The 22992-nt window shown below is 50.3% G+C and overlaps 1 protein-coding gene across 1 annotated transcript; it reads left to right on the top strand.

The window, feature by feature from the left end:
• Positions 1–995: 995 nt before the first annotated feature.
• Positions 996–22550, top strand: Itpkc (inositol-trisphosphate 3-kinase C). The gene is given in 7 exon segments (NM_178094.3): positions 996–2240; positions 10225–10327; positions 12013–12226; positions 14479–14683; positions 16096–16197; positions 16740–16811; positions 21199–22550. Coding segments are annotated over 7 exon segments (2037 nt in total). The 5' UTR covers positions 996–1103; the 3' UTR covers positions 21403–22550.
• The last annotated feature ends 442 nt before the right edge of the window (positions 22551–22992 follow it).

Genomic DNA, 22992 nt, shown 5'->3' with positions numbered 1-22992 from the left:
CTCCCAATTCTTCACAAGAATAACTAATGGCTCTCAACTGCAGATCCATCTCTCCAGCCCTGGAATTGTTGTTGTTTTGTTATAGTTGTTTTTCAAAACATGGTTTCTCGGTGCATAGACCCTGGCTGTCCTAGAACTCACTTTGTGGACCAGGCTGTCCTTGAACTCACAGAGGTCCGCATGCCTTTGACTCCTTAGTGCAGTAATTAAAGGTGTGAGGCACATACCCAGCTAGCCTCAAAACTCTTTGAAAACAAACATACATTTATTTATGCACAAATGTTGCACTATGCAGTCTTGGGATTAAACTCATCAGGCTTGGCATTTAATTCTCAGTCGTTTAATTCTCCTCTTTTATGTGTATTGGGAAGGAGGGTGTTTGAGATGGGGTCTATGTAGTCCAGGCTGGCCTAGAACTCACACAATTCTGCTAGCCTCTGCCTCCAGAGTGCTGGTATTAAAAGCTGTACCATCATGTTCTGTCTCTTCTGGGTGCGTGGGTGTGAATACTCCTGACTAGGAACTGGTTATGGAGCTAAGGATGACCTTGAACTCCTGAACCTTCAACCTCCATCTCCCAAGTGTTGAGATTACAGGTTTTACCACCGTGCCCACCTAGACATCAGGTTTCTCACGGGAAATTTAGAGGAAGGGAAAGACACTGAAGGTAACTGCTTGAGAAGTGACTGCGGAAGCACTCAAACTAACGCCTGTGGGGACGTCTCAAGTCCACCTTGTCTCTGAATATTGAATGAGTGCGTGGTTGAACTGATTACTGGGGTAGAGTAAGTGATGTAGGGAAAAGTCGCGGGGGCGCACGACTTAGACCCCGGGTCAGACCTAGAAACCTAGTGTCCTTTCCCAGCGAGACACGCGGTGCCAACCGAAGCTCCGCCCCACACTCGTGATTCGTCACATCCGGCGAGGGCCGTGTTTTGGGCTTTCCCTGGGAGGTGGAGTATCGGTTAACCCCTACATATCCGAGCGGCCTGGAGCTCGGCGGGCCGGAACCCACGAGTTGGGGCTCCCCAGCCACACCCCTTGTAGGATTTAAAGGGGAAGGAGGGGCCGGACGGGCCGGAGCCCGAGCCGAGGGAGCGGGTATGAGGCGCTGCCCGTGCCGGGGGAGCCTGAGCGAGGCGGAGGCCGGCGCATTGCCAGCCGAGGCCCGCATGGGGCTGGAGGCGCTGCGAGGTGGGCGGCGGCGACAGCCGGGATTGCAGCGCCCTGGGCCGGGAGCAGGTGGCCCGACGGGACGGCCAGAGGGGGGCGGTCCCCGGGCCTGGATCGAGGGGTTCAGCCTGCACTCAGAGGCGGAGAGGACCGACTTCGGGCCTGCGCCGTGTCCGGACGGTCCACAGGCAGAACCCTGTGGAGACGAACACGAGGAGTGCGAAGCAGCTGGCCTAGGAGTTGCCTCGGAGAAGCCCAGCCAAAATAAGGAGCTAGACGGGTCCAACCTCCAGACACATCCAAAACTGAGCAGCCCCCTGGCTGAGATGGAGATGGCCGGTTCCTGGACAGATGGTTTTCGAACTGATCTTCACAGACCTGACCTCCAGGCTCGGCCAAAGAGAGCCAGCCTCTGTACCCAACCAGGGTTTGATGAATCCTGGACCGAACTGGACAGATCCGAGCTGTGGCAGACTCTACCAGAGAGGGACAAGCCCTGGGTTGATCACCTCCGGACCCACCAAGACATGTCCAGACTCCAAAATCACCCAGCCTGCCCCTCACCAGAGCCAAGTGCTGGTACCTCCTGCAAAGAATTGAGCGCAGATGGTTCCAGGACACCACATGACACCGATGGCTTCTGGATAGAGTCCCAAACTGATGGCTCCCTCATAGGACCTAGTACTCAGACAGCCTGCAGACAGCCTGCAAACGATGGTTTTTCAGCACAGGACACTGACGGTACTTTGATTCAACCTGGCACTGATGATGGTCCCTGGGTTGATAGCGTTTTGGAGAAGTCCAATGGAGATGATCCATTAATGGAACCAGAGCCCAGAGACTTGGTGACTAACCTGTGCTCCCACCTGGAGTGCAGCTCCCTGTGTCCTGTGCCCCGCCTTATCATCACCTCAGAGTCTCCTGAGCCTGGGGCCCAGCCGCTGGGACCCCAAGCCCGGATTGAGGGGGGGACTGGCGGCTTCTCTTCTGCCTCCTCTTTTGACGAATCTGAGGATGACTTGGTGGCTGGGGGCGGAGGTACCAGCGATCCTGAGGACAGATCTGGAGTGAGTAGGACCCATTTTTCCCCAAAGCGTGCCTCACCACCCCACGTCTCCCATCCTTTTGACTTGGCTTAGAAAGCGCTCTTGCAGGCTACCCTTCGCTACCTGCCAGCAATTACATCTCTAGCTCTCTCTTCCCTTCACTGGTCATCTCCCCGTGACAGGCCGCTAACCCATCTGGTGAACCCCCTACTCTTTGCCCTTTCATTTCCAGCTTTCCCTTTCCCCCTCTGTCTGTTCTTGGAAGCTTTCCCCAGTGGAGGATGGATCACTGACTCACTTAATCATGCCCAGGGACCTCTGAGACGTAACAGTGTGTGAGTCTAGGTGGGCACATAATTTTACATAGAAGGTCTGTGAATGCTGTTGAATCCTCTGGAGGGGGCCTGGTACCAAGCTCTTAAGAATAGCACCAGTAAGGGGTTGGAGAGATGGCTCAGCGGTTAAGAGCACTGGCTGTTCCATCCAAATGGACCCAGGTTCAAATCCTAGCACCCACATGGCAGTCCACAACTGTCTGTAACTCCAGTTCCAGGGGATCTGACACCCTCACACGGACACACATGGAGGCAAAACACCATTTTTTTTTTAAATATAATACCACTAGATAGAAGGAATGCACATACATTCTCAAATCTATTGATTGAACCCTTGGCCTATCTGCCCACTCTCTTTTTCTTTTCTTTTCTTTTTTTTTAATTTTCTTTAGACATTCTTCTGCGGCCCATCCTGGCCCGAAATTTACTATTTTACTGAGTCTGGCCTTGCACTGATCATCTAGCCTCTGGGATTACAGACATACATGTTTTACTATGCTGCATCTCCCCCACCCCCCATAAGATAGATTTGCTGTGTAGACCGTGCTGGCCTGGAGACTAGACTCCAGCTTGCTAAGATCACCCTGCCTCTGCCTTCCAGGAATTACAGACAGGGGTGTGTCACCATGCCACAATCGTTTGTCCATAGGAAGCATGTCCTGCGGCCATCCTGATGCCCTAAGCCTTTTTAAAAAAGATGCATTTATTTATTTTTTTTTACTTAGATTTATTTATTTTATGTATATGTATGTTTTGCCTGCCTGTATAAATGTGTACTATCTGCATGGGTGCCTGCTGCCCGGGAAGGTCAGCAGAGGGAGTCAGAAGTTACAGATGGTGCGAGCCACGGTTTAAGTGCTGGGAATCCAACCTCAGACCTCTTCAAGAGCAAGAGCAACAAGTATTTCAGAGCTTTCATTAGATGTTTCATTAGATGGTCAGGTGCTGGCAGGTATCTAAGTTAGCGAACCGCTAACAGTTTTGCTACCTTGAGCTTTCTTTTTTTTTAATTTTTTTATTGATTTTTATTTATATGAGTACACTGTAGCTGTCTTCAGACACACCAGAAGAGGGCACCAGATCTCATTACAGGTGGTTGTGAGCCACCATGTGGTTGCTGGGAATTGAACTCAGGACCTCTGGAAGAACATCCAGTGCTCTTAACCGTTGAGCCATCTCTCCAGCCCCTACCTCGAGCTTTCCAAAGGCTGGGATGGCAGGTCTGAGCTGACAGGTCCAGCTGCCCCCAGCTTTCTTTGACTATTCAGAGGTGGGAGGGGGCTGCAGAGATAGCTCAGCAGTTAATGAATGGACTGCTCTTGCAGAAGACCAGAGTTGGACTTCCAGCACTGTGGGGCTGCTCCCGACTGCCTGTGACAACATTTCCAGGGGATCTAACGCCTCTGACCTTTGAGGGTACTTGCAGTCACACAGACCTGCCCACACCCACACACACACATAATTAAAAATACAATCTTAAAAAAAAAAAAAGTTCAGAGGGCAAAAATGCTCAAGGATCCTCACCCCAGCCAAGTACCTACCATGTACCCAGGCTGGCCTTGAACTTATGATAACGATCTTACTGCCTCGGTCCTCCCAAGTGCTGGGATTACAGTCATGAGCCGACAGACTGACTAGCTCTAGTTTTTCTCTAGATGCTCACAGGGCAAGATGCTCAGGGATCCTCAGCCTATCCAGGTACCCACCTAATCTCCTGGACTCCTCTGCTCCCCAAGGGGCCCCTTCAAACTCCTGTTTACATATTCCACCTTCGCCCCCAGCCTGGGTGTGGCTCTCTCATGAATCAGAGGAGCAAGCAGGGCAGGTTCGGGAGGGAGGGGCAGAACAGACACAGGTGTGGAAAAGAGCCTCAGGTAGGGTGCAGAGTCCATCTGGTTGCCAGCTTGTCTGTGGAGTCCTCCTACTGGTCTCCGGCCCCCGGAATCTACCTCGATCTCCCCCCCCCTTAGCTTGTGTACCTCCCTCAGAGACGTGTTCACACATGTGGTCCCAGCTGTGAGAAACAGACCTGCCCAAGCGTGTTCATGCCCACACAAAAGAGCCAACCCTCCAGGGCTTTGTGCCATGACTCTTCACCGTGCCTGCCCTCTCAGCTTGACGTCTCTGCACAGCTGAGTTGGAGCTGAAGGAGAGCAACAACAGCGCTGATGACTGTGACTGTCACAGGCACTCTGCGCTGCTTGTCACTCCTCAGGGCAGTCCTGTGACACACTGCTGTCCTTTCTTACAGATGAAGAAATCAGGGCACATCCTCTCCAAGGACGTCACACACTTAAGGTTTAACCCCCCACGAGCCACGTGGCGGTGCAGACCTTTAATCCCATAGGCAGAGGCAGGTAGATCTGGTCTACACAGTGAATCCTAGGCCAGCCCTAGCCATGACACAGCGAGACCCTGTCTATAAACAAACAAAAAAATTTAACCCCTAGGCTTGGTGCTGTGACTCACCTGTAATCCCAGCAGAATGAGAGGCTGAAGCAAAAGATTAGCCTAAATCTGAAATGTGCCTGAGCGGCAATATGAACCCCCCTGCCCCAAGATACGTATGTTCAAACCCTTTCAAATACCAGAAACTGAAGGGGCCTGCCTAGATACCTAGGTCCCTTCTCTTCCTTCCCGTCTTTCTGCTTCTCTCCTCTTGTCTGTCTGTCTTTCAGACTTGCTAAGTATTCTTGTTAGGAGGTGCAGACAGGCTTGGAGCTTGCTGTGTAGATGTAGTCCTGGCTGGCCTTGAACTTATGGCAGCACTGTTGCCTCGGCCTCTTGAATGCTGGGGTGACAACTGTGCTCCCCCATGCTGTGGTACTTTTTTTTTTTGCTTCACCGTTTCTGTCTATTTATGTATTTATTATGTTATTTAGTGTGTGAATGCGCGCGTGTCACAGTGTGCCCATGAAGGTCACTGGACAAGTTATTTCTTTCTTTGTACCGTGTGGGGTCCAGGAATCAAACTCAGGTTGTCTGCTTTAGCAGCAAGTGCCTTTACCTGCTGAGCCGTCTCACCACCTGTGCTTTTGTCTGCATGCCTACACACAAGTGTGTGCCCGTGTGTGTATGTGCTCGTGCATGCATGTGTGTGCATGTGCACACATGTGTGTGTGTGTGTGTGTGTGTTATTGAACCTGAAGAACTGAATGGACCTAGGACCACCGTATGCATGCTGGGCAGGCACTGTACTACTGAGCTCTGACGACAGTCCTCTTTTTCAGTGCTTACTTGGAGACAGGTTTTTCCGACATTGCCCAGGCCTTGAACTTGGTATGTGTTCCTAGCAGGCTTGGATTTACCTTCTTCCTGACTCAGTCAGCATCCCTTTCTTCTCTGTCTATAACCATTTGGGTTTTTTTTTTTTGTTTGTTTGTTTGGTTGGCTTCTCTGTGTAGCCCTGACCTGAAACTCTATAAACCAGGTGACCTCAAAATCTGCCTGCCTCTGCCTCGGAGTGACGGAAGGCATGCACTGCGGCCGCCCAGCCCAGTTGTTTTGACACTGGGTCTCACTCTGTGGTCTAGGATGGCCAAGAGCATTTGGTCTTCCTGCCTCTGCCTCCCTAGTGGAGTGTGCCTTTGAGTCCGGCCGTACTGGGAGATTAGTACTTTCGGCTCACTTTTGTTTTATAGGTGGGGAAACTGAGGCACAGAAAGGCATCTTGTGCTTGGTACTGGCTAAGTAAAAGCCACAATTTTTGACTTAGTTCTAGCTTGAGTTTCAAACTTTCCATTTTAAGCCCTCGGGCCTGGGGGGGGGGGGGCTCTCGCTGACCTGCCCGCCTTCTTCCCACTCCTCTTCGTCTTTCCAGAAGCCATGCTATGCCAAAACTTCCTGAAACCATCAGCGTCAAGGCTGTGTTCATAACCTCCTGTCTTCAGGCCTCGGCCGGCCACCCTCTGCTGTCCTGACCGTCCTTCTGCGAAGCCTGAGTGCACACTGTCCTGGCTCCTTGCTTTCTTGCCTGCACATGTTCCTGTGGCTGACAGTCCCTCACTTCCTACTCTTTATTTAATTCTGAAATCACATCTGACCATAGTGGCCTAGCTGTGTGCCCTTCCCTCCTGTTTGTTTTTATAACAAGGTCTCATAGCACTGGTTGGCCTTGAACTGTACAGTGTAGCTTAAGGTGACCTTGAACTCCTAATCCTCCACCTACAGGCGCACCCCACTGCCTGGCCTTTCTTTTTCTGTCCTTCCTTTTTGTTATCCTCTTATAAACAGTAATTGTTTCCTAAGCTCCTGTACTTTGCTGGAGATACTGGTGATCAAATCACGACTCTTTATATATGATCTTCTGACCCAGGATCTTACTGTGTTGTCCTCTCTGGCCTGGAAAGTCCATGTAAGCCAGATTGATCTGGAACTCACAGAGATCCGCCTTCCTCAAGACACGATTCTTCCAGGCTGGTGGGGCCACAGATGAATCTCCACAGCTTGAGAGGGCAGGGCTGGGGTGAGAGAAGCTTAGGGTTGTGAGAATCCATAGTATAGTTAGGCAGATCTAAGGTATCAAAGAGAGCGTCCTAGAAGAGGGGGCAGGTAAGCTGAGACTGATAAACTATTCCCCGAAAGCCCAGATTAAGATAAAGGACTGGGGCTGTGGCTCAGTGGTAGAGCCCCTGCCTAGAATCCCCCAGTGAGGGGCTGGGGGCGTAGCTCAGTGGTAGAGCCCCTGCCTAGAATCCCCCAGTGAGGGGCTGGGGGCGTGGCTCAGTGGTAGAGCCCCTGCCTAGAATCCCCAGTGAGGGGCTGGGGGCGTGGCTCAGTGGTAGAGCCCCTGCTTAGAATCCTCCAGTGAGGGGCTGGGGGCGTGGCTCAGTGGTAGAGCCCCCACCTAGAATCCCCCAGTGAGGGGCTGGGGGCGTGGCTCAGTGGTAGAGCCCCTGCTTAGAATCCTCCAGTGAGGGGCTGGGGGCTGTGGCTCAGTGGTAGAGCCCCTGCCTAGAATCCCCCAGTGAGGGACTGGGGGCGTGGCTCAGTGGTAGAGCCCCTGCCTAGAATCCCCCAGTGAGGGGCTGGGGGCGTGGCTCAGTGGTAGAGCCCCTGCCTAGAGTCCCCTAGTGAGGGGCTGGGGGCGTGGCTCAGTGGTAGAGCCCCTGCCTAGAATCCCCCAGTGAGGGGCTGGGGGCGTGGCTCAGTGGTAGAGCCCTTGTGCTGAGGGCATGCTGGAGGTTTGGGGTACCATCTTCAGTATTGGTGAATGAGAGAGATGTAGGGGCAGGTGTTTATGATAAAACCAGTGTTTGGGGGACACCTGCTGTATCAGAGCAGGTACTAAGACATACTTGTAGCCTAACAAGTCCACTTCCCTGCATAAACTCCAGTCCAGCTGGAATGCAGTGAGTAAGCCCCAGGGAAATGGGGTCAGAAAGCCCAGAACCAGAAACCCGGCACGGTGCCTGGTGATATTATGCCAGTGGCTTCACCTCTGAATCTGTTTCCTCCCGTGTGACACAGACAACCATCTTGCTGGGGCTGTTTTTAGGATTAAGTAGGGAATGGCACACAGTCTTTGTCATGGTGCCTGGAATGTTCCAGGTGCTTAGTAAACAGGAACCTTGATGAATCATCTCCTCCCCATGGGAGAAAAGAGCCCTTCCTGGATCCCATGCTGTCCAACACCCTGACTCCTTGCTTAGCATCTGGCTCCCTGCAGCTTGCTGTCTGCTGGGGAGCTGGGAGAAAACATGCCCTTGACCCTGGGGGCAATGCGGGGTGAGCACACCGCTCCCTTCTCTGCATGTGACCCACTCTCACAGCTCATGCTAAGGGCCACCCTGTGCCTGGGATGAGTGTGTGTGCAGGCACTCACACATGCCTGAGTCAGACGTGAAGCAGCATGATTAACCCTGCTCGGTATTTGCTCCTTTATAGTACTGGCATGAGGTCCAGAGTCTGCCGCTGTGCCCCAGCCCTTCCCTGGTTTTCTATTACACCCCCTCCCCACCCCAACTCTTCCCCTCCCTTCCATCTCTCCTTTTCTTTCTGCTGTTCTTTGTAGCCTTCTAACATTCACTGTGTTCCGGTCCCATGGCAGCTCCTGGGGGTTGGCTCTGCCCTTCTACCAGGTGGGTTCTGGGGACTGAACGCAGGCTTCAGTTGGGCCTTTTACCCCTGAGCCAGCCTGCCCTGGCCTTAATGTTCGCTACCGAGATGCTCACCTGTTTCCATATTTTCTTCTTTCTTTTTTTTTTTTTTTTTAAAATTAGTTTATGGGTCGGGCTTGATGGCACTCACCTTTAATCCCAGCATTCAGAGGCAGGCAGATCTCTGAGATCTAGAACAGCCAGAGCTACACAGAGAAACCCTGTCTCAAAAAACCAAACCAACCGAAAGTCAAGATTGATTGATTGGTCTCACTGTGAGCAGCTCTGTGGGTGCTATACAGAGCAGGCTGGCCATGATTCATACAGATCCACCTGCCTCTGTCTCCTCAGCGCTGGGATCAAAGGTGTGCGCCACAATGCTCTGCCTAAGACTATTTTTAAAAGTGATTTTCATATGTGTGTGTGTGTGTGGGGGGGGTTGAATATCAGTCTCCTACCCAAGGAGGCCAGGAAAGGGTGTGGGATCCTCTGGAGCGGGAGTTACAGAACTCCCCAGCTCTCTGTGAACTGCCCCAGAGGGTACCAGATGTGGGTGACTGGAGCCCTTTGTAAGAGCAGATATATTTACCCTCTGAGCTATCTCTCTAGCCCCTCTGTATTTCTCTTACGTCTCCTTGTTAGTCAGTAGATGAAGGTCTGCTGGAGTGGGACTGGAGAGATGGCTCAGGGTTCAGACCGCTGGTTCTTACAGGGGACCTGAATTTAATTCCCAGCACCCACATGATAGTGTACAACCACCCATAAACTCCAGTTTCAGGGAAGCCAATGCTTTCTTCTGACCTGCGGGCCCCAGATATGCATACATGTACATACATGTACATACATCTAAGTAAAGCTTCGATACATATGAATAAATCCAATTTTTTATTAAAATAAAAAGATCTGCTATACGAACAAATTGTCCCCAAACATGAATGACTTGGAGCAACAGCAAAAGTTTTGCTCATACACGTGACAGATTAGCTATGGCTGGGGTGTCCTGCTCTGTGCTGTCCGCCTTTAGGGACCAAGGCCCATTCCTGCCCAGCTCCTTACCCCCAACAGGGAACTGAAAAGGGAGCTTCTGAACTGGTCTGCAGCTTCCGCCTGTAAGTGACACTTCCAGTCACAGTTCACTAGCAGAGCAAGTCAGTAACCCCAGTTCAGGAGGGAACGAGCTGCCCGAAGGGGGACAAACCAGGGCACTTGGCAACCAGCACTTTATCACTCTCCATCACTTATGTCACCTCTCTCTCTCTGGTGGGCCTCTCCGTTCCTCCACTCCATCTCTATGGTTTGCTCCAGACCTGACCTTACTGAGAGGCAGGAGGTTTGGCTTCTGTGCTTTGTGCCTGGGTTTAGGGCATACTGAATTTTGGTTGTTGCTATAGTAACCAAACCTTCCTCCTATGACAAACACGTGGAGACAGACTCTTCCCCACTGGGTAGTCTCATCATCACTGGACTAAGTGGGGTTCCGTCGCTCCCACCAGAGGGACCCTGCTCCTAGGAGGCCACCAGGACAGTAATTCCCTGGCCTTGATCTATACCTCATGCTCACCCTCCCTGCAGAGCAAGCCCTGGAAGAAGCTGAAGACAGTTCTGAAGTACTCGCCTTTCGTGGTCTCCTTCCATAAGCACTACTACCCCTGGGTCCAGCTTTCCGGACACGCTGGTGAGACTGGGGGACTTGGTTGACAGATCGTCAGGGCCCGGCATAGGTGTGTGACCTAGGAAAGTCCTGCACTGTATACTTCAGTACTGGCTTGGTGACAGTCCCCACCTATGGGGCTGCTATGAGAAATATTTAGGCCTAGTAATACTTTATTTATTTATTTTGAGATAGGATCCATATAGCCCTCGCCGGCCTAGAATTCACTCTGTAGACCAGGCTGGCCTTGATTTCACAAAGATCCACCTGCCTCTGTCCTCTGAGCGCTGAGATCTGCTGGTCGGTTGAGTCTCGGCTTCGGAGTGGGTGGGTACTACCTCACATCCACCTTATTTATGGGTGACCCTAGCCGAGCTGGGATTCAGTTCTCCACATTAATGTAGAACAAATCTTGCTGCCCTTGCAGGATTAACAGAAGAGTTGAGAGCAAAACATTGAGAGAGTGGGACAGGCAGGAGAGAAAGACAGCGACCAGTCCTGGGAGTCTTTATGTCTCCTGCATGGCGGATGCTCCGTAAACCAAAGCCAAATGGTTTTGTCCTGTGACTCAGTTGGAAGAAAAACAGGGCTTACCACATAGCCTTTGTGTGTGTTTCCTCACACAGCAAGATGGTAGGTAGAGCAGAAAACACGGTTGCCAGCATCCTTGACGCGTGGGCGCACAGCTTCTTCTTCACCGTCCTTCGCTTGTTTGTGTGAGGCAGGGTCTCACTGTGTCGTCCTCACTGGCCTGGGACAGACACACTGGAGACCCGCTGGCTTCAAACTCACCAGAGCTCAGACTCCTGTCTCTGCTTCCTAAATGCTGGGCTTAAAGGATTGCATCACCAAGCCTGGTTTGGCAAACATTTATAGTCCCATCACTTGGAAGGCTGAGGCAGGGGGATCATCAACTCAGAGGCCAGCCTGGGCTACAGAGCAAGACCTTTTGTCAACAAAGTAAAACTATCCTTTTGCCTTAAAAAAGAAAAGAAAAGAAAAGAAAAATTTGTAATTCTATCTTAGCCAGGTCCGTGTTCCAGGTAATGTCAGAATTATGAATTTATTTATTTTATACCTAGAGTGTTGCCATACAATCCAGGTTTGCCTTGAATTTACCGTGTATACTGGACTGGGCTCAAACTTGTGTCTATCTTCTTGCCTAAACCCTCTAATTTCTGGAACTAGAGGCTGAAGCCACTGTTTCTAGCAAAAATGAATTTAAATAAACCCAAGTGGCTGTCCTCTGGGGAATCATATGAGGGTCTGTTGTAGAGAGTTATGTCGTTAACTGAGACGTCACAGTTACCTCAGAGGACAAGAGCACCCACTAAAATTACAAAACGGGGCTGGCAAAATGGCTAGCTGAGTAAAGGCATTTTCTGTGCAAGCGGGATAGCCTGAGCTATTCCTAGAATCCACACAGAGTAGAAGTAGGCCCATTTAAAACCAGGTGTGAGCTGGACGGTAGGAGCCCATGACCTTAGTCCCAGCACTGGGTGGCAGGAGGGTTTTTATAAGTTTAAGGCCAGCTGTCTCAAAACAAACAAACAAGATACTCTAAGAGCAATACCCCAGAGAGGGAGGGAGAGAGTGTTGGTGGAGACAATGGACTGCATGACAGAATGACATGGCTGCTGTCTGATCTTGCAGGGAAATAGCCAATGTCAGGTCAGGCTCTGACCTCTCCTGGGTCTTGATTCCCACAGGGAACTTCCAGGCTGGTGAGGATGGCCGGATTCTGAAACGTTTCTGCCAATGTGAGCAGCGCAGCCTGGAGCTGCTGATGGGAGACCCCCTGCGGCCTTTCGTGCCCACTTATTATGGCATGGTGCAGCGGGATGGCCAGGCCTTCAACCAGATGGAAGACCTCCTGGCCGACTTTGAGGGCCCCTCTATCATGGACTGCAAGATGGGCAGCAGGTAGGACTGGGGCAACCATGGGGCAGTCAGAGGAAGTGGTGACCAGTTATGAAACTAGAGCCAAGTGAATCCAGAGTAGCTGCATCAGTGTGTGCTCTTGTCAGTGATCCATAAGGGTTCCAGGTGTGCCGGCCTGCTGCAAGGGCTCCAGGTGTGCCAGGGTTCCAGGTGTGCCAAGGTTCCAGGTGTGCCACCTGCTGCGGGGGCCGAGGTGGAGGTCAGGTGTGCCACCGGCCTGCTGTACCTTCTTGGTATTATTGATTCTATCTTGATATCACCTGTCTTGTTAATTTTTTTGATTAGTTGTTTAAATATTCTGGATACACACACTCACGCACGCACTATAATATGTGAATATTTTCTAACTTCTTTCTTTCACTTTTCCTGGAATGAGGACTAAACTCATGACCTTGCATTTGCCATTTCATTAATTAAGAACTTAATACCATTAACTCTAATACAGAATCTGGTGTTTTTTTCCCCTTGGAACCTCTCCCAATTGTGAGGGCGTGGGGGGGGTCTTGCTTTCTCTTAATAAACTAACATTGTTTCCTCTTTGAAAATAATTCTGGGGATGGCTTACTGTTTATAGGTACTGGCTGCTCTTCCAGAAGACCTGGGTTCCCAGCACCCATGTAGTGATTATCGTACCTTGTAACCCCAGATCTGAGGGAGTCAAATGCCTGCTCCTGGCCTCTCAGGGCTCCTTTATGTACAACGTGATGTTTATGTATCCACACAGACTCACACGTATAATGAGTTAAAATAAGTAAAAATAAATAAATCTTACCTTTTTTTTTTTTACCTCCCAGGAGGCAGAGGCAGTTGGATCTCTATGAATTTGAGGCTAGCCTGGTCTATATAGTGAGTTCCAGATGGGGCTGGCAGGCTACATAGTGAGACCCTGTCTCAAAGTTCAGTAAAAATGAAAAATCTGGAGCCTGTGAGATGGCTCATTGGGTAAAAACTCAGGGCATCCAGCCTGACAGCCTGAGTCCCACCCCCGTGACTCCATATGGTGGAAAAGGGTAGCTGCTACAGATTATCTGTCCCCTTACCTCTTTGTAAGCATGTTTCCTCTGCCAGTAAATAAACACATGGTTTACTGTGAAATTGGAAGCTTCATTCAATAATTCTAAAATCTGAAAACTTCAAAGTCAGAAGCACCTTTAGTTCCAAGTTTTATTTCCTTTTGTTTATTTAATTCTATGTGTAGGGGTGTTTTGCCTGATGCATGTTGGTGCACCGCATGTGTCCTTAGTGCCCAAGGAATCCAGAAGAGGACATTAGATCACCTGGAACTGGAATTACAGACAGTTGTAAACTGGGTGCTGGGAATTCTTTTTAATTATGTGAGCAAATTTTGTGCCTGCACATATATTTGTGAACCTGATACCTGAGGAAGCCAGAATAGAGTGTTAGAATCCTTGGGACTAGAGTTACAGACACTTGTGAGCCACTTTCTGATGCTGGGATTGGAACTTAGGTCATCGGAAAGAGCAGACAGTGTTCCTAACCACTCAGCCATCTCTCCAGCTCCTGGTCCCAGGTATTTCAGGTAAGTAGTGGCCAAGCACCCAGGAGCTGAAGTACTTTCTGTTTTGTCAAACGTTGTTTGCCTACTATTGTTATTGATGGCCTTGTGTTTGAAGAAGATCTTAGCCTGAATGTGGTGGTGTGTGCCCTAAATCCCAGCACTAGGGAGGCAGAGTCAAGAAGATCTCTGAGTTCAAGGCCTACAGAGTGAGTGTTAGGACAGCCAGGGCTATACTAGAAAAACCCTATGTCAAAAAAAAAAAAAAAAAAAAAAAAAAAAAAAAGAAAGAAAAACCCTATGTCAAGGAAAAAAGAAAAAAGAAAAAAAGTCTTTGCTTACTGTCTTGTTTATTGTTTAAATTTTTATAGTTTATTAGGTTTTTGTTTTGAGACAGATCTATATAGATATATAGAATATGAACATACTCACTTTCCTGAGCCCTCCCTTTTAAGTGTCCCAGCCTCCCTGGGCTCCACTCCTGGTCCTCCCTCCCTCATGGAGTATAGCAGCTGGAAGAAACTTTTATGTTTTTATTTTGTAAATTAAATATACTGGCTAGCCTTGAACTCACAGAGGTCCAACAGCCTCTGTCCTCCAATTGTTGGGATCAAACGCTTGCACCTCCATTCCCAGCAAAATATGTCTTATTATCAGGAAGTGTGAGCCCTGCAGCTCTATGCTTAACAGTTTTCTTTGGTCTATCCTGTGCGCTCAGGACATACCTGGAAGAGGAGCTGGTGAAGGCCCGGGAACGACCCAAACCCCGGAAAGATATGTATGAGAAGATGGTGGCAGTGGACCCAGGGGCTCCCACCCCAGAGGAGCACGCTCAGGGTGCGGTCACTAAGCCCCGATACATGCAGTGGAGGGAGACCCTGAGTTCAACTTCCACCCTGGGCTTCCGGATTGAAGGCATCAAGGTGAGAGCCAGGAGCTAGTCAGGTTTTTTTTTTGACACTCAAGAGTTCTGGGACTGGAGCAGTGGACTGACTTCTTTTTTTTTTCTTTTCTTTTCTTTTTTCGGAGCTGGGGACCGAACCCAGGACCTTCGCTTGCTAGGCAAGCGCTCTACCACTGAGCTAAATGCCCAACCCCGTAGGCTGACTTCTTATGGGGTGTTCGTGGCAGGGGATGCTAGAACGAAGCAGACCCATGTTTGCTGGTCCAGTTAGCTGGTCTAGGGAAGGCTTCTCACTCCTGCATCTAGCAGAGGCAAGGTTTATCTGTGTACTAGAACATATTCCCTTTCCTGAGCCCCGCCTTTTGTGTGTCCCAGCCTCCCTGGGCTCCACGCCTGGTCCTCCTCCCTCCGCCATGGAGTATACCACTGGAAGGATCTTTTATGTTTGTATTTTGTAAATTAAATATACTTAGAAAAGCTGGATGTGGTAGCTTAGATCTTTCATCCCCCTGAAGACTGCGAATTCAATCTGAGTTACAGCGAGAGTTCAGGACCAACCTAGGCAGCTTAGAGATAACTCGTCTGGGGGAAGGGGTGGGGTGGGGGAGTTAAAATAAAAAGAGCTGGGAGATGTAGCTCAGTGTCAGAGGGCTCGCTGGGTGTGTGTGAGGCTTCAGGTTCAATTCTCAGTAGCACTAAACAAACAAATAATAAAAAACTAAATAAACATTAGGGCAGTAGTGTATCAATAGAGCACATGCCTAGCATGTATGAGGAGACCACTGGTACAGACCCCACATCTGTTTGAATAATTAATCACATAGTCAATAAGTTTAAATAGCCAGGTGTGGTGGCTCATGTCTGAAATCCTAGCACTTGGGAGGCTGAAGCAGGAGACCAGGAGTTTGAATTCAGCTTAAGCATAAATAACCACCATACCCAGCCTCAGATACCCCATACCAGCTCTAGGCAGTAGATATACAGATGTTCCCATTTTCCAGATGAGGCATCGGAGGCTGAGGCAGGGAATAGGACTTGTTTAAGCTGAATGAGGCAATGCACTTGGGAAATAGAGGCAGAGGATCAGGAGTTCAAGGCCAGCCTTAGCTATGGGTAGTGAATTTTTGGTGAGCCTCAGATACATGGGACCCTGTCTCAAAAAGAGACAGATTTGCTTAAGCCCACACTGTAGCAGAATCATGATTGAAGCCAGAACCTGACCCCCTATCAGCCTACTTTGCTGGATGGGCTCAGCCATAACTGTGTGTTAGATGTGGAAGGAAGCTTACGGCAAAGTGTGATAGAGCTGGATTGAGTTGGGCTGGGCGGGCAGACGGTTTCCCTGAGTAGGGCTCATCAGGAAGGCCCTGAGGTTGCCCAGTGCTGGAGGTGAAACGGCACACCTGACAGCACTTCCATTTTGCTTTGCAGAAGGCCGATGGGACCTGCAACACCAACTTCAAGAAGACACAGGCTCTGGAGCAGGTGACAAAGGTGTTGGAAGACTTTGTGAATGGGGACGTTGGAATCCTAGTAAGTGAACACTTGAATCCTAAAATGTAGCAAGAGACAGCCACCGTCTGTTGTTGCTTCTGAGGCTGGCTTCCTGGCTTTGGGCTGTGCCAGGCTGGGCTACCCTGGCCAGCTTTGTTCACAGTCTGCCATTGGCTGGTGGCTTGGCTAAGAGTAGCTTTTACATCTGCCTTGGTTCACAGCCTTGTTCAGGCCTTGGGTGTCTGTGTGTTAGACAGTATGGCAGGCTAGCTTGTGCTGTCCTCACCTCGGGAACAGGAAGCTAACAGCATAGCAACGTTCTGTTGGCCAAAATAGACCAAGGCCCCACTCGGGGGAAGGGGAAACCTGACGCTGCCTCCCATGGAGGAGCTGTGGGCACAGGTGGGATTCCTGTCATCCGCTTCACTCTTGTGGGTACTACCTTATGGCTCCTCCCCAGTGCCACTTCTTCCCGCCATTTCCTTGCTTCCTTTTATTTCATTTTGACTGGCCGTCTAGGCTGTCAGGGTGAGGTCTTGGGTTTCTGTGCTAAATGGAGACCCTCTCTCTCTCTCACTCAGAGAAAGTACGTGGCGCGACTGGAGGACCTTCGAGACACTCTGGAGAATTCTCCCTTCTTCAAGACCCACGAGGTATGAGTTCCGGGTACCAGTAGGTGTATGTGGGCTCCAGTGTAGGGCTTAGCAGAGGGGATTCAGGAAAGGAGGAAGTGGGAGCATGGATTCAAGCCAGATGGTCTGGGATGTGGCTGGTGCTGATGTTTGACCTTAGACTTGCCTTCTTGGGCCTCAGTTTCCTTTTTTATTTCCAGGGCTGGGAGTCAAAACCAGAGCCTCTCATTCACGTGCTGAACACATCCAGTCCTTGTATTTTCTTTGTGAGAGAGGCATGTTTTTTTGACACCACACCCCATGTAGCCCAGGGTGGCTCGTAGGATCTTCCTGTCTTTAGCCTCCCACATGCAGGGATTACAGGGGACAGCACCACACCCAGCCTTCTGGACCCAGCTGGTTTCATCTGCTCAGACAAGAGCAGGGGTGGTGGCACCCCACTCGCAGGACAGCTGAGGGCTGAGAGTCACAAGAAGGCAACCTTCAGGGTGTACAGAGGCTGTCCCATTCACTACTCCTGGGTCTTAGAATTACTTTATGATTAGTAATGACATGTCTCCAGTACTGCCGTGTTGGGTGGTTCTCGTATTTTCCTTCTCCTAGCCTGTCTCTCATGTTGGTCCTTTTTTTTTTCATTTGTATGTTTTGTTTTCTATTAATTATTTGTAATGGGTATGGGCTTGTGCACACTTGGAGCACTGAGGACACCATGAGAAAGCACATGCGAGTCCACGAGATGGAACTCGGGTCCCCAGGCTTGGCAGCAAGTGCCCCACCCACTGTGCCGTTCGTTTTGTGGGTTTCATTTAGCCTAGGCTGGCCCAGAACTTCTGATCCTCCTGCCTCAGCCTTCACAAGCGCTAGGGTTATAGTTGTCACTATGCTTGCTGTCATCCTCTCTCTCTTAGGAGGCTTGGGTCGTCTGAGGCTGTTTGCAGGTCACAGTAGTGATGGTCTCAGAGTGTCTTGTCAGCAAGCCCCTCCCGCTGCCCCTAGCCCTTTCCTTTTCCTCAGTGGCATCTCTGACTTCTCTAGGAAGCTCTTGCTATTCAAGCTGAACAAGTCTCAATCCCAGCTGTGCTTCTCCTCAGCCTCCTCAGCCCAGGCAGCCCCCACGGAGGCCTCAGTGTCCATGGCACCTGTAGTTTGACAGCAGCAGCCGTGTGGGCACAGATGGAGGTTAATGAATAGACTATCTCTTAGAGCCCAGCCCACAGTAAGCCATCAGAGGATGCCAGCTGTCATCCTCAGGGTTGCTTTGGTCAAATGTCACCATTGTCCCTCTTGCTATCTCAGGCCTTATGAGGAAGTAGAGGTCTCTCCTCTCCTAGTGTTTGGTTTTGCTTGCCTAGTGTCTTTCTTCCATTTAAAATACACAGCAGTAGGCGTTTGCAGTTTCCCTCCCTTGACAGCTGGAGAGACATAGCAGTCTTGGATGCTTGCCATATGGTGACATCTGCAACTGGCTGGTATCTATCTCTCTTTTCTGCTTGGTAGGAGATTTGAACTCAGGATCTCATGTCTGCCAGGCAAGTGCTCTACCTCTGAACTACATACCTTCCTCACACTCTCCACTTTTATTAAAGACAGGGTCTCGGGGCTGGAGAGATGGCTCAGCGGATAAGAACACTTGACTGCTCTTCCAGAGGACCTGAGTTCAGTTCCCAGCAACCACACGGTGGCTCACAACCATCTGTAATGGAATCTTTTCTGCTATGTCTGAAGACAGATACAATATACATATATACATTATATATATACTATATATATAGTATATATATATGTATGTATGACAGGGTCTCATGTAGCCCAGGCTGTCCTGGAACTTGCTATGTAGCTGAGGATGACGTTGTACTTTTGATCATCCTACCTCTACTTCCTGGGTGTGGCATAATTGGTGTGTGTTAATGCTTATAGGCAGACACTCTACTGACTGAGTTATAGCCCCAACTTTTCACCTTTTTTAAAAAATATTATTTATTTAATGTATATGAGTACACTGTAGCTGTCTTCAGACACACCAGAAGAGGGCATCGGATCCCATTCAGATGGTTGTGAGCCACCATGTGGTTGCTGGGAATTGAACTCAGGACCTCTGGGAGAGCAGTCAGTGCTCTTAACTGCTCAGCCATCTCTCCAGTCCCTCACCTGTTATTTTTGTTAGACAGGGTTTTACTGTGTATCTTTGGCTGGTCTAGAACTCACTAATAGACCAGGTTAACTTCTATAGGTTTTTATTTTGAGACAGGATTTAAGTTACCCATGCTACTCAAGGGACCAAGCCAGCTCAGTCAGTCAACAGGTTCTGGGGGGTGAGGGGTTTAAGGGGGGGGGCGAGGATTAAAAAGAAAAAGACAATTAAACAATACTGTAGATGCATGACCTCACCAGTTCTGAGACTGAAGTGGTAATTACATGTAGATAATAAGGTCAGATCTGGGTTAAGGAACAAGCAAGGTAATAAAGTCCCACGTTCACTGTTTCTAGGTGCTTATCAGGATGACCAAGATATCTGAGCCTACTTCCCTGTCCTAGCCCAAAGTCAAATTCTTGCCTGAAGCCGACTTCTTTGTTCTATCCCAAAATCAGACTCCTGCCTGATCTTACTTCTGTCCTAGCCCAAGGTCAAATTCCAGCCAAGTTCCTAGCAGTGGCCCCCAAAGCTCTCCACACTTTCTGTTGTCTAAACTACAGGCCTTGGACTTTTAATCCTCCTGCCTCAGGTTAAGGCCTGTGATCACAAGGTCTAGCAGCATGTGGCTCTCCAGATAGGCAGCTGGAGGTTAGAGGACAACATAGGAGAAATTTCTCTTTTTCCACCATGTGGGGCCCAGAAATCAAACTTCCTTAGGTCATCAGGTTTGGTGGCAGGTGCCTTTATGTGCTAAGCCATCTCACTGGCCCCTCTGCTCACTTCATAGCCCAGGTTAGCCTTGAGCTCATACACATTCCTGCCTCTGCCTCTGAGTGCTGGAATTAAGATGTGTATCACCATGGCTGGCTTAGTGACTTTCTTTTGAGGCAAGTTTACTCTGTCAGCCTTGGCAGGCCTGGAACTCACTGTGCAGCTCAGGTTGACCTGAGCTTGTGGCTGTCCATCTGCTTCCCCAATGCTTAGATTGGGGATGTACCACACCTGCTCATCAATGAGCAACAGCAGAGCTCCACTGCAGCCCCCACCGAGGAGTGCTCCACTATAGTCCCCACCGAGGAGTGCTCCACTGCAGTCCCCACCGAGGAGTACTCCACTGCAGTCCCCACCGAGGAGTGCTCCACTGCAGTCCCCACCAAGGAGTGCTCCACTGCAGTCCCCACCGAGGAGTACTCCACTGCAGTCCCCACCGAGGAGTACTCCACTGCAGCCCCCACCGAGGAGTACTCCACTACAGTCCCCACCGAGGAGTGCTCCACTGCAGTCCCCACCGAGGAGTGCTCCACTGCAGTCCCCACCGAGGAGTGCTCCAGGCAGACACTGGGAGCACTTTAGGAGCCTGTGGCTTGTAGAGTGCTTCTGGTGACCCCAGGAGGTACAGGGTTACCGACTTCCCCATTCTACAGACAGGGCACCAAGGCTGGAGGAAGGAAGCCACTTGCCTAACATTATCAGCCACCGTCCAGTAGGCCTAAGAAACCACTGTCCTAATCTAGAGAAGTCCTCCAAGTCTTGTGTTGAGTCTGAGTTCACTGACTCAGGGCTGGGACTGCATTTAAGTTTGTGCAAAGTGGATTAAAAATGACCAGCAAATAGCCTGGTGTGCTGCTGGCTCACACTGTTAGTGACAAAGAGGAAGCAGGAGGGCTGGGAGGCAGGCCAGCCTGGCCTGTACGAGGACACCCTGTTAACACAAATAAACCAAAAGAGAAGCCAGGCATCTTGGAACACGACTATAATCTCAGCACGTAGGAGGTAGAGGCAGGAGGATCTGGAGTTCAAGGACAGCCTTGGCTGTCTAGATAGCTCAGGACCATCTGGGACTAAAACCCCATCAAACAAAAAAATGAGGGATAGAAAACAAAGGTGACAGGGGCTAGGGATGTAGCTCTGCTGTGAACTCCTTAGTTTATTGGAGTCTCTGGATCATTCTCTGGGCGCGTGTGCATGCACACATGCACACACACACACACACACACACACACGATAATTGTAACATTCATTGTGTATTTGTTGAGTTTTAGGAATCCTTTGAAATGCTTTGTGGTCATTACATGTAAATTATATAATTATTCTCAGTTTGTATATTTAGAAACAGTCATAGAGAGGGTAAAATAGTTGCCCAAGCATCAGAGTCAGGAATTGAACTCAAGTAGCCTCATTCCAGAGTTTCTGCTGTCCACCACCCTGCTTTAGTGCTCAGTGGGGATACTTTGGCTAGTGCTCGCTCTAACTGCTTTTCTCTGTCTGCTGCAGGTAGTGGGCAGTTCCCTGCTCTTTGTGCATGACCACACCGGCCTGGCCAAGGTTTGGATGATTGACTTCGGCAAGACAGTGGCCCTGCCTGACCACCAGATGCTCAGTCACAGGCTGCCTTGGGCTGAGGGCAACCGTGAAGATGGCTACCTCTGGGGTTTGGACAATTTGATCTGCCTCCTTCAGGGCCTGGCCCAGAGCTGACGTCAGCTGCCACTGCTAGGCTCACTTGGGAGGATAGCGAGTGTCTGGCTGGAAGATGTTGTCTGGCCTGAGGCTGCTGATGGAAGATAAGGTGCCTCAAGGTGTCACCAGACCAGTATGGTCTGAGGAGCTCGAGGATCTCTGGCAGCACTGGGCTCCCCTAGGTTATGGGAAACAAGACAGGTGGAGGCATAGAGTTAGCAGAATGTGAATGGGGAATCCTGATCAGCTAGGAAAGCATCTAAGGGAGTACCAGAGGCCACAGCTGGAAGAATGAACATTTCCCTGAGTCGGCTCTGAGCCTAGAGCCGACAGGTTGGCTTTGTTCCCCAGAGGACCAGGCATCATTTGTGAAGACTACAGGAACTACTTGTCCACCTGGGCCAGTGACAGCCCCATCCTAGTGCTGAGAGGAGGGTGTGGCCTCCTGGGATACTTGCTGAGGCTGCCCAAGGCCTAATGCTCCTGTGGGGCCAGCTTGCCCTCCTTGCCAGGACAGAAGATTCCTCTCTGTTCCTTTGTGGACTTTGAGCTACTGCAGACCCAGAACGCAGCCATATGCACTGGGCCAGCACTGTGATCATCTTCCTTCCTTGGTGCACCAGCTCCAGCCTCAGCACCTCCTCCTCCTGTCCCTGACACCTGGGCTCTTGTCTTAGCAAAGTCCAGTGACAGGAAGGCATTTCTGAGGCAAGGGAGGAGGCTTCTCCTTGGGAAACAGCCAGCCTTGCCTCACTGTGTAAGTGCCCTGACTCACACACAGAATGACGTGCCAGGTTGCCCAGAAGCACAAGTGGGTGGGGCTGTTGGCCCTAACCGTGGACTACCTGGTTCTAACCAAAGACTCTAGACCTCTAGGGTGGGGTAGATAGAAAGCACCCTGTCCCTGTGCCCCAGCACTGCTCCAGAACCTTGGCTTCCTGGCCCACACCGATGGGCTGGCAAGGACAGGAACCTACCTCTTCTCTAAGCTGAAGCCCTAAGGTCGTCAAGGCTGGCTGACACGTCTTCCTTTTTTACTGACTGACTTATAGATATATATTTATACGAGGTAGTTAGCTGGGGTGGTGGTGTCAGGGAATCGAGGCAAAATGACTTTACTGTACCTCCTGCCTACAACAGCACCCCAATAAACAGGACAAAGTCAATGTTGTGGATATTTTTGGGCACCTGGGTATGTGGCATCTGAGACTCATACTCTGGACCTTCATGCTGGGGTAACAAGCACCTTGGGAAAGTGAGCAGGCTGAGGAGAGTCACCACTCATCCAAGACTCAGAAATGCCATTATTTCTTGTTAGACTTAAAAGATTGATCACTGGGTGGTGGTGCATGCTTTTAACCCTAGCACTAGGGGAGTGGGGTGGGGGCATAGGAGGAGGCAAAGGCAGGTGGATCTCTCTTGAGTTCCAGGCCAGCTTGGTCTAAGAATGAGTTCTAGGATAGCCAGGGCTACACAAAGAAAGTTTTGAAAACACACACCAAAGATTTGTACTGTGTGTGTGTGTGTGTGTACGCTGCACATATTTGGCCTAAGGAGGCCAGAAGAGGGCACTGGACCCCCCCTGCCCTCAGAGCTAAAGTTACAGCT

This window comes from Rattus norvegicus, chromosome 1, assembly GCF_021556685.1.
Source record: "Rattus norvegicus strain SHRSP/BbbUtx chromosome 1, alternate assembly SHRSP_T2T, whole genome shotgun sequence".
In the NCBI taxonomy this organism is placed as follows: domain Eukaryota; kingdom Metazoa; phylum Chordata; class Mammalia; order Rodentia; family Muridae; genus Rattus; species Rattus norvegicus.
The sequence above is the reverse complement of the archived record's forward strand: the minus strand, read 5'-3'. Positions and strand labels throughout refer to the sequence as shown.